This window comes from Rhyacophila brunnea, unplaced genomic scaffold (assembly GCF_057557595.1).
Source record: "Rhyacophila brunnea isolate RB1 unplaced genomic scaffold, BYU_Rbru_1.0 scaffold_17, whole genome shotgun sequence".
Lineage (NCBI taxonomy): Eukaryota > Metazoa > Arthropoda > Insecta > Trichoptera > Rhyacophilidae > Rhyacophila > Rhyacophila brunnea.
The window spans coordinates 19403604-19416091 of record NW_028232827.1 but is presented as its reverse complement, the minus strand read 5'-3'; the positions used below and the strand labels follow the sequence as shown (position 1 = coordinate 19416091).

The window sequence follows — 12488 nt, the reverse complement described above, 5'->3', positions numbered from 1 at the left end:
GTTTTATTTGAAACGGGTTAAAATGCAGAAAGCGCTATGGTTTGCAGTACCAACATATTATTATTATTCGCTATTAACTGTGAAGTCCCTTGAGATGTTGATCGTATTTTTTGCCTTGTGTTCTTCTGTGCTGGCCCCTTTTTACCCCCTTTTCTTCTCGTTTATTTATCTCTCTGGTTGCTTATCTTGTTTAGCAGACTGGCAGGACCGACGCTTCTATCGTGGCGTCCTTTGTCTTTGGTTATTCAATAGTTGATTATTTTTTTCCTTTGTCAGAAGCGAAAAAATTTTGTCAAACGTTAAAGTACAGTTAAATTGTGAAATTTGTGCATTAACATGGAGCGTAATGAAGCCAGCAACGTCGCGGAGGGACTAGCGATGGAGACCGACTCGAATGAGTCGGAATTACTGTTGGACGATCCAGTAGGTGAACTGAGGCATCAGTAATGTCACTGGATAATAAGGTATCTCAGATTTTTTCAATCTTGATCCAACAAGGTCTGCCTGCAGTGGTGCCTACTCCGCAGAGGCCGACAGTAAACATCGACTCTCCGGTAAGTTTTTGAACAGCGGAAAAACCCAACAGGATTCCGTTGCCTGTATTTAGTGTCGTAGTTCAGGAGCCCGCTTTTCCAACGCCAGACAAAGCTCGGGTAGCGGAACTTACCAGACTCCAACTTTTCGACACAGATAATTGGGCGGGGGTTCGCTACGCTGAAACCTAAAAACAATATTTGGCGGCCCCGTCTTTCGTTGAGTTGGGACTCAACGATGAGTTACGCCCCTACGATCGTTCATCGCAAACGATACATCTAATGGAGCGTACGATCGCCGGCCTCCAAAATGCGATGCTCGCGCAAAAGGAGTGTATTCGAGACGCGTTACAGCGAGTGGTCGACTCTGTCAGCGACCACACCATCGGTACGGCTCTTTTTGAGACGGTCGTAAAGGAGTTCGGGACCTCTTCAGCACTCAACAAAGTGTCTGAGGACGTCACCCGAATCCTTTGTGGAAAACGGGCAGAGTTGGTTCAGACGAGGCGGAAGAAAATCCTCTCCGTTATAAAAGACACCTTCACGCGAGAGGCTCTTAACAAAATCCCACCTAGCGCCGAACATAATATATTCAATAAAGATAAACTGGCGGTGTTCCTAGAAAGAGGTGGGGGTCGTGAGAAGGTCTTCGATCAGCAAAGTGGTTGACCAGGGCAGGGAGAGTCAACCTAGCACTTCGTCAGGTGGACACAAGGAGACCTTTCGGAGGCAGGGATACACGAGGAGGATACCAGACCAGGTTAGGGGTGGCTTTCCGAGAGGCCCACGCCCATCCAACCGAGGTTTTCCCGGAGATAACCGAGGTAGTGCGAGGGGCACTTACCCTAGACGCATGTGACCGGGTCTCCCTCACCACGTTCAAAGGGAGACGCCTCCAGCATTTCCAGGAAATCGGGCAGGCCAAGGGTGTACCACCACCATTATTCCGTTTATAAAGAAACCCCCTCTAATAATGCCTTCCGTACAATTCCAGAAGGATTTCCAAACGCGACAATCGCCGGAGATCACTTCACAAATCGCGGAACTGAAGAAATCGGGAGTATTGGAATCGGCAGAACCATCTCCGAGCTTCCTCTCAACCCTGTTCCTAGTAAGGAAGCAAGAAGGCAGTCAACGACCCGTCTTCAACATAAAACGCCTAAACGGTTTCATACAACCAAGGCCGTTCAAACTGTTCCACCATTTCAAGGTCCTAACATTCCTGCAAAGGGAAGACTGGTTAGTAAAAATAGACCTAAGCCAAGCGTACCTACATGTACCTATAGCTATACAACATCGCCGATTTCTTCGGCTAGTTTACCAAGGAGAACTCCTTCAATTTACGTGCCTTCCGTTCGCACTGTCACACCAAGACTGTTTGCCTCATTAACAAACTGGGTAGCCGAACACCTCCGGGGAAAAGGTATGAGAATCGTCACTTACTTAGACGACTTTCTGATGGCAAATCAGTCCAGAGAGATTCTACTGTCGCAACACTGACATCTATGATAGATTTATTGCAGGCACTAGGCTGGATAATCAACAAGAAAAAATCTTGTCTGATTCCAAGCCAACAGCGGGAGTTCTTGGGTATCACGTGGGATACTCACAACAATCGGAAATATCTATCAACAGAGATGTGCACATCACTTCGTCACCACCTGCAATTACAGATCCAAAAAGGCAGTTGGTCGCTCAGGCAGACCCGACGCCTCCTCGGGCGACTTAACTTTGCAACCTTCGTCACTCCACAGAGGAGGTTGCATTGCCGACGTCTACAACGTACGAGCGCTCAATTATCAAGGAGCCACCCTCACAAAACAACATCGATTCCACCACAAGCTCGAGAGGACATCATGTGGTGGATTCGAGCGGTGGGCTCCTCAGGAAAGATTCATAGGGCAACCTACAATCACTTCCTCACCACAGATGCAGCCGATTCAGGCTGGGGAGCGCAGTTAGACGAGTACCACCTATCAGGTACATGGACAAAACGCCAATCCACGTGGCACTCCAACCGAAATGAGTTGTATGCAGTACTCTCAGCCATACAACTCCGGGAGCAAACGCTCAGGGGATCAGAATTACTCCTACAAACCGACAACAAAACAGTGGTGGCCTACATCAACAACGAAGGGGGCACAAAATCCGCAACCCTACTAAGTCTTTGCCGGCAGATCTTGGAAATCGCCAACCAGGCCAGTATATCATTGACTGTACAATACCTTCCAGGAAAATACAACTGCGTGGCAGACCATCTCTCACGCAGCAAAATTATCCCAGAATGGCACCTAGTTATGGCGGCTACAGCTCCCCTATTTCAAAGATGGGGACTCCCAGACGTAGACTCGTTCGCGTCCAACACAGCCCATGTTGTCGCAACGTATGTCTCACGAAATCCGAAGGATGCCCTTGCACTGTTCCACGATGCCTTCAGTCGACAGTGGGGCTTCAAACTAGCCTGGATATTCCCGCCGCAAGGCAAGGGGAAAATATTTACTAGTGGACCCATGGTGGAAGAAGTGTTTTTGGAGCGCAGACCTACAGCAGAGATCACTGGAACCCCCCTGCCCGATCCCGCACTTGGAGTCATTTCTAGTGGATACGGTGACAAACCATCCACCTCCACAAGTCCTGGACCTATCACTCCAGTTATGAATAATTTTGGGTGGGCAGAGTTAGTTTCTAGCTGGTCGGTAGAGGACAGATCACTTCTCACTTCTGGCTGGCGACCATCCAATTTGAAGACTTATAGACCTGCAAGGGACAAATGGAAGACATGGTGCATGGCCAACACGATAAGCTATAATACCCCCGAGCCGATTGAAGTGGCTAGATACCTGGGTCACTTATACAATAAGGAAGGTCTTTCATATAACACTATTCTTGTAAATAAGTCAGCCATAGCTACCTTTTGCAAACCTATGATCAGTAAAGACATCAGCAGTAACATAGTAGTGCGTCATATGTTAAAAGCCATATCCACCCGCAAGACTAGACTTACAAAACCACCGATTTGGGATCCAAGAATAATCGTGGACTACCTCAAGAAAACAACACCACTAGTATACAACCTATATGGAGTTTCACGCAGAACAGCTATATTATTATTACTCGCATCGGGACGACGATTCATGACCTTACCCTGCTCAGTGTAGCGGATAATGGCCTAGTAGATAATGGCGACCATATAATTCTATGGCCAGTGTTTGGTTCCAAGACAGACACATCAAGGCACCGCCAATCTGGATGGAAATTAAGCGCTTCCAGTTGCCAAAACATCGATCCAGTATTTTGGCTACGAAAACTTATCTGCGTTTCCAATGAGAGAAGAGAAGAGGGTGGTAATATTCCGGCATTATTTATCTCGTCAAGAGGCCCCCCAAAACCTGCGACTCGGGCAGTGATCGGAAATTGGGTGAAGTCAGTACTCACTGATGCAGGGGTACAGGAATCACCAGGCAGTACTCGATCAGCAGTCGCCTCTCTAAATTGGTTAGAGAATTACCTCATAGATGACATCCTGCAGAGAGGTAATTGGCGCCAAGAAGCTACTTTTAAAACATTTTACCAGAGACCGATAGACACACAGACTTCTACAGCGGGGGAACAAAATATGTTGACCTCTCTGTTCAGCCCGGTGCACTGAGCCTAAAAGCAAGGAGATGACTAATGTTATAACTAATTCTCGTGTTAGGTTCATCCACCCTATCTTGCAGGATCTATCTTGCTTTGCCAGGTGATAAACAAATATCTCAAGGGACTTCAGAGTCAATAGCGAATAATGAAAGGAGTTTTACCTACCATTAAAACTCTTATTATTCTTGTTGACTCTGAAGTCCAGAAAACACCTACCTGGTTTCCTTGAGACATATCAAATTGAATAACCAAAGACAAAGGACGCCACGATAGGAGCGTCGGTCCTGCCAGCCTGTTAAACAAGATAAGCAACCAGAGAGATAAATAATCGACAAGAAAAGGGGGTAAAAAGAGGCCAGCACAGAAGAACACAAGGCAAAAAATACGATCAACATCTCAAGGGACTTCAGAGTCAACAAGAATAATAAGAGTTTTAATGGTAGGTAAAACTCCTTTCATTGTGTAAACACAGTAGAACCTCATTGCCTTGACTGGACTGGATTACTCATTTTAGGTAGCTGGTACCTACTACAAAATTGCAAAAAAGCAGTCAGAAGTCAAATTTTGCGGGTTTAATTTGGGTGAAATAAAATTAGTCCGAAAGCTTTTTGATATAGTTATTAAATTCAATTCAATAAAAGCATGATGATACAATAAATATGAATTTAGATTTTAGACAAAAAATTTTTTTTTTTGGGAAATTTACAAGACATGACGTTTGATTTTGTAACGTGGAAAATTTGATTTCGGAAAAATACATTATTGTACTGGCAACAGCACTTAACTGTCAAATGAAATCGAAAAAAGCAGAAGTCAAACTTTTCTTATTGCCGTGCGCCAAAAACTAAAATAAATACGTCATTTAGATAGCGATACTTATCTGACTGATATCGTAAGTAATTTTGACAAACTTTTAGTGGAGGTAGTTTAATCGTAGACTAATAATTATTGAATTTACGTCATTTGTTATGAAAATTATTGAATGTATTATCTACATAGGTACGAAAACCACACATCGCAACTGGTCTGTTCGAGTTGTGGATCTGTGTCGCTATTGAGACACCTTAAGAGTGATGTAAATTTTGGGAAAGTTATATTACAATTGCCACACATAGTAGCCGTTGTAATCGGTAAACATTTGATAAGTGTGCAGTTTAAACGCAGTTGCATTCGTATCCAAAAATGGCACAAGCAATATGTTTGAAATTCATTTTTATTATTCTCGTTCTGTTTCGCGCGGCAGATTCGAGGATTCCACGTCATATGCGCGGGGTAACCTCCATCATGAAGATACATTCCAAATGCCGCAGCGGGCTTTATCCGAGGTCTCAAGTGAAGAGATTTGACATTCCGGATGACAAGGTCCCTTGGGAGGCAGTGTTCCCCGAATATGATCCTCCCGTATATAACTCGAATGCGTTGAAAGGAAAGTCTTGGGCTGATCCAGAGATTGGTAAGTGAAACAGCTGCAAAGAGTTATGCTGAATCAACATATTTTTGAAAATCTCAGGTTACTTAATTTAACTTCCAGCTAATTATTGATCTCAGTAGTTTTTATTCAGCTTCACTTTCATGAATTTACGCACTGTCGTCTAGAGAAACTTTTCCTCAGTGTCTGACTAATCCAGGAATAAGTGGGTTGTGTTAGGTTAGGATTGTTATATGAGTGAAGTTTGACAGTTTTGACAAAAAAACTAGACAGTTGGTGGGGCGCCAAGTGAAAGAAAGTGATGCATTCATGTCAATACGTCCAAGATAGCAACTGTAACAACATTCACATTGCCATAGCTAATTGCTGCGCATTAGAACAAATTGCATTTGCACATAAGTACCTACTCAAGATTAAAATTGGTCCATTGTAATATTGTTCACAAGTGAATATAATGCATGTCAGTATTGTCAATCTCTTTATATCATCCATTTTACCAACCATTCTACCTGAAAAGTATAATTTGATAGTGAGCACAAACCAAAGATGTTGATGTTTTTTTCATGTGAAAATGGAGTCTTTATAGGTTATTGAAAGTGAAGCTCACAATAAGGTTGCTTTGGCTGATGATTGAATGAGCTGTAAGTCATTGCACATTGCAGATTGAGACGCATTTGTTATGGTTGCAATGAGGTGAAAACTCTGCATTAATGTTGCAAGTCTAAAGGAGATTTTTTATAAAGTGTACAATCATTGCGAATATTTACATGCACAATCATGTAAAATCGAAAATAACTGTGTTAGGATATGTGCGCATGAATGATTAATTAATCGGATGATTGTACTCAGCTAATAGTAGCATGGACTGTTTATCTATCGACGGATTAAGCACGGATGAACAATTAATTAATCCACTAATATGCTACGGAATAGTATGATTTTAGTCGAATTCTGTTACCGGTTTGAGGACGCCCTGCTTATTGAACCATCGAGAATGCGCACTAAAACCAATGTAGTTGATCGGCCGATTAATTAATCGTTCATGCAGAAGGTAATAAAAACATGGATGTCAACAGCATGTCACATTTTGCATTAAATTAACACAGACAATATTAACTTATACCCAAGTACTAAAAATGTTCTTGTTTCACTATAAGTTTTACAGGCTCCCTTTTTGTTTGTTGCCTGTATGCTTAAAAGTTCAAAATATATTTATAGCTCCTGTACCATATTTATCATATCACCGTGGGACCATGTTATCATTTCAATGTTTATACGGCTCGATACATTAATCCATAAACATTATCCTTCAGGCGCTTCTGGCTTCACTCCTAAGTGGAATTCTCTAGACGGCCTTCTTAGCAGAGTCAGTTTTGAAGGGAATTACACAATTGATAATGGTGTTCCTCTCAACCCTAGTGGAAGAACTGGAATTAAAGGGCGCGGTCTTCTCGGGCGCTGGGGACCGAATCATGCTGCAGACCCTATTGTCACGCGTTGGAAACGAGGAGACAATGACGATGTCATCAACCATCCCACTACTGACAAGTAAACATCATTTTAGTTTACAATATCAGGCAGTAGTTAGTAATCACCAAAGAAGCCGAAAGATTGATGTTTTATGTTTCTTACGTTTTAATTTTTTTTTTACCAAGTCGACATGACATCAGAACCAATGAGTCCCTTTCGAACGGGGGTATATAATATGTCAATGAAAAGAATAATAATTATGTATCGATACATATATAGTGCAGTGGTTCTCAAACTTTTCATACCCTTTCCACGGCCCCTGAAATCAGAAAAAATAAATCCAAGGCTCCCCCCCCTTTAGTCTTTAAACTGGTGCTTTGCCCATCAGGTGGCCATTAGATATAATTAGCATGTTATTTAAATGTGGTAATTAAATATTAATTAAAAGGTCCGCAGCCAAAATGGTATTCTTATACATAAAAATTTTACTTTTGGTATTCATTTATGTTGAAAAATCATTGTGATTCAATAATGTCAATAGTCTCAATCAAGCATGAAAACATGTCAGTGCATCCTTGATTAATACCTTTTGACCACGAAGAAAGTTTTTTTAGAAAGCTTGAAGTTTGATATTCAGAATTAAAATGTTGATATCTTTTCTCTGAAGAGAAAGATTCAATTGATTTACTGATCCGCCAAATATGAAGCAAAACACATTCATTTTTCACATCAATACACTACACATCACTAAAGTGGAAAGAAAGATCTAATTTTTTGTCATGAAGAAAGAGGTGAAGTTCATGACTAAGTTCTACTATTATTCTTGTCCATAGTAGATAAAGTATTGTGATCGTGTAAAAATTCGACCTCGAGATTTTGACTGATTTGTATCAGGTCCATTTGTCCAGTGATCATGTTATGATTTTTGTGTTTTCAAATACTGAAATATTTCACGGCTCCCTGCAAGAGCTCCACGGCCCCCTAGGGGGCCGCGCCCCCCAGTTAGAGAAGTACTGCAATAGTGCATATTATGTACTGTAACGTGTGATAAAATCATTTGAGTAAACAATTGGTCTTTTTTTCAAGTAATATTATTTTGCATATATATTTATAAATCTTTTTTATTTCTCCATAGTGTGGCATTAGTTGTTTCTTTCATAAAAGATATTTTGTTATCGTTGTTACATATATTATTTATGGATTTCATGGTGGATGATTATAGTGTCTCTCACCTTGTAATTTCTAAGAAGAATAAATTAATTTACACTATTTGTGGCAATAATTATACATTTGATAACTTCTCGGAAATAATTATTTTTTACTAGTCATGATAAACGTTAAATAACCATTTCGTATTGACTCTTCCGAAATGTATAGTTGACATATTTTAATTGCCTAGGTGCCCTGTTCATGGCTCTTAAGTTCTATTAAATGATTTACTATTATATAATCTTCTTCTTTTGTCATATCCATGTGAGAGATACGTTTAAACTCTTCCCAGCCACGCCTTGGCCACCATGAAGACCGCGTCATTTGCTTTAAACATGTCATTGATGGTGCAGCTGGATACAACAAGCGGACAACCAACACTCGAGGGCTCTAGAAACAATTTTTTTTTATTCAATAATACACAAGAATTATTAAGAATGCTCTTTATTGCTTTGGAACAACTTCAGAAACAATGGGACTTGAAATAACACATCAAATGCATAGTCGGAAAATTTTCATATGATTAGCAATTTTATTGATAGCTTAATTGTTAAAGCTCACTCTCCTCGCTTGAAGATGTGGGTTCATATTTTCGATTTTTTTCTAAATTTTTAAATAGTGCACACACTCGCATCTTTTTACTATATCTTCACAAACACAATAGAGATTGTTAACATTTTTTTTAATAATTATTTTGTAGTCAGTAGAATAATAAATGACTTTGTTCTATTAAAATGATGAAAAATGCAATGATGTTGTCTTCAATACATATTTCAAAAATTAAAATAGGCCTCAGCATGAAATTGATTTTAGCATAATATTGGCATTTTGTGTTTTGATGAATAATATTTTTCAGGCCTATTTTGCAATTGGTGGTGATTCAAAGGAGTGATAACGGAGAGTGGGCATTGCCCGGTGGAATGGTGGACCCCGGAGAACAGGTTTCTAATACGGCTATGAGAGAATTCCTAGAGGAAGCCGCAAATTCCCTCAATATGACTGATGGTTAGTATTGTTTCAATATTTACTAATCTTAACCAAATTGAGGGTACACTTCACATGCATCAATATTATAGGATAGTGCTATTGACTTACCGATGGACTGGTCATAGACATATGGGTTTGGTCATACCAGAGGCGAGAGGTGGAAGTAGGCTGTTAATATTTTACATAAATAGTGCACACTAAACTTTGTCAGTCAAATGTATTTGTTTTCATTGTACTAAGACTGCAATGTGTAGATGGTGTTGGTTAGTTTTTTAAATCCAATTAAACCTTGCCTAAACAACACCATAATAGTTCTGGTATGTTATGGACGATCCCACAAAAATAGTGCACACTTTTTCAGTAATTCTTATTTGTTTTTGTTGTAATTTGTTGAATTATATGTCCAGGTCCATATATCTAGGCTTATGCTCTGAAAATACCATAAAACCTCCATTTTGACCTACGTTGGGCATGTGGGTCGTTAAGTTGAACACAGGAATCAAGATTCTCTCGTGTTAAGGTGAAGCCTTTACTGAGCCGTTTTTAAAGAGGCACCTAGCGGAAAAATACGAAGCTTGCAATTTGAGACATTTTTTTGATAATTTACAATTTCAACTGTATTAATGAATAAATATGTATCTGAAAACATTAAAAACAAAATATAAATAAAAAGGATTTCAAGTTATAGACATTTATATTTTTTATAAAAATCAATGTTTTTTAAAATAGATATAAAAAATATTAAAACTATGAATTTGTCAAAAATCTCTTAGGTGATGCTTAGAAAACTTAATAAACTAAATTTTAATAATAAATGTGACCATAAAATATAAGTAACAATAGGGTGAGGTCTGATTCAACAAATTCACATTTTATTACATTTTTTACAATTGTAAGTTTATCTTTGATTTAAAATAAAAAATATTTTTCTTTTTAATGTTTTCAGATACATATTTATTAATTAATACAGTTGAAATTGTAAATTATCAAAAAAAAATCTCAAATTGCAAGCTTCGTATTTTTTCGCTAGGTGCCTCTTTAAAAACGGCTCAGTAAAGGCTTCACCTTAACACCAGAGAATCTTGATTCCTGTGTTCAACTTAACGACCCACATGCCCAACGTAGGTCAAAATGGAGGTTTTATGGTATTTTCAGAGCATACGCCTGGACATTCCTTAAACGTTGTAGATAATCTATTTATATAATTTTGAAGCCTTATTATCCTTTATATTTATTTTAGACATTTGATGACTGCATACAGTATTATTATTACATAAAATAGTATTCTTTTAAACCTCTCAATCTAATGTTTTAGAATATAGTCGTACATCCATGTACAGTCGTGTTAAGATTTTTTGGATGAATTAATTTTTAAACGCATTTATAAAACCATTAGTAAAATTTATGTTGACATTAAATATTATAGTGAAATATTTACGATAAAAAATTTACATAATTACGATCATGTAATTTACATTATTTTATGTACAGTCTTTTCTTGTTGGATGGTAGTTAACCTATTATAGAATTTATTGCCACACTTCTATCTGAAATTATTTTGCATATTTACAGATGAAAGAAACGAGGTAGATCTAGCTTTCAAAGATTTCTTCTCAAAGGGTGAAAAGGTGATCTCCTCTTACGTGGACGACCCGAGGAACACCGACAACTCTTGGATGGAGACCACAGCATTTAGTTACCACGATGAGATCGGAGATGTTATGAAGCGCGCCCCACTTAAGGCGGGGGATGATGCGGCTGCTGTCAAATGGATTGATATTCAGAGAGACATGGAGCTTTACGGCACACATAAAGACTTTGTCGAGAAAGTAGTGCATGTCAAACATTGTCATTGGTGACCAGTGCATTCATAATTATTTTATGTTTTACTAATCAATCGATATTTATTCATCTTATCTTGTCCACATTTATTTATACACATCTGGTGAATTTGTTAAATATAATATGCCCACGAAAGGCAGTGTGGTGACAAACGGTGTGGGCGTTAATTTTGTAAATGGTTGACCAATCAACCAAAATACAATGTAAACTAATACTGCATACCAAACTGAGCGTGGCTCGGTGATACAGAGTTTGAGCGGTTCATTTTATCGCCACTAGAGGTTCTGTACAACAGCAGGCGTCTCTCACGCCATATGTTTTTTGTGATTGGTCCTATCGATCTGATTCTCGAGATCTACTTAATGTAATTAAAGGCAGATATTTCATGATATCGTTACTAAATTGTGAAGTGCAGTATGTTTGCGTTGAGCATGCCTCACCATGTCGCTTTCTGTGGGCCTTCTGCTTTTGGTTTTACCGTCACTGTCACTCTGGTTCTATACAGTTGGAATGTAACTGTACTATATATTGATTCGTAGACCCAGTTCATAAGAATGACTGACAGTAACCACTTGACGATTGCCAAATACAGATATTTTATAATGCTAAATTCAAGTGTAATAGGTCTAGTGATGGAATTTCAGAATGTGTAATCAAATACAATTTAAAGAAAGAACTACTTTATAAATAGCTAGTAGAGATAGGTAGTATTAATAATTGCTATGTATATGAAACAAAGATTATTATTTACTATTTGTCAGTCATGCCAATAGATGGATATTATTAATTATTTCATAATGTTTTACAGTGAGTTCTCGACTTACGACGGGGTTCCGTTCCACCACCTAGGTCGTAAGTCGAATTTCATTATAACGGTAAGTGCTTGCTGAATGAGGCGGCGTACCTTCGACGATCTCTTGGAGTCCATATTATAAATTTTTTGAATTGCATCATTGATTTTTTCGTTTATCGTAAGTGGGAACGGTCATAAGTCAAGGTGGTTGTAAGTACTTACTGTATTTGGAATTGTTTAAATTATACACTTCATTAATAATATTATTTATTGAACCCATAGATAATTAAAATTATCATTCCATTATCGATTAGAGATACACAAATAAATTCAAACTAAAAACATTTTTATTTTCTAGAGAAATGAATGCTTTAAAACATTTATGAAATAATCCCTATGTTGGAGACAACTTATTAAGTTAATTATATTATTTTTGTGATAAAAGGAACGATAACCGAATGACAGTTCAACAAATTCAAATAATTTTATAAGTTTCTATAACATTCAACCTCTTGTTAAAGTAAAAATATTTATATTGTTTTCACATATAAATCAATTAATTAAAAATACTTATAAGGTAATTTAG

At 38.3% G+C, this 12488-nt stretch overlaps 1 protein-coding gene across 2 annotated transcripts; it reads left to right on the top strand.

Moving 5' to 3' along the window:
• Nucleotides 1-4945: 4945 nt before the first annotated feature.
• LOC147073798 (ADP-ribose pyrophosphatase) lies at nucleotides 4946-12239 on the top strand. 2 transcript variants are annotated; one of them, XM_085944567.1, is made up of 5 exons: nucleotides 4946-5064; nucleotides 5416-5625; nucleotides 6915-7149; nucleotides 9137-9285; nucleotides 10840-11270. In XM_085944567.1, exons 2-5 carry the CDS (start codon nucleotides 5436-5438, stop codon nucleotides 11124-11126), a joined length of 861 nt encoding a protein of 286 aa, XP_085800693.1. In that variant the 5' UTR covers nucleotides 4946-5064; nucleotides 5416-5435; the 3' UTR covers nucleotides 11127-11270. The 2 variants fall into 2 exon arrangements, with proteins under 2 accessions (XP_085800693.1, XP_085800694.1); XM_085944568.1 differs by lacking the exon at nucleotides 4946-5064 and having other exon boundaries at nucleotides 5199-5625; nucleotides 10840-12239.
• Nucleotides 12240-12488: the final 249 nt, after the last annotated feature.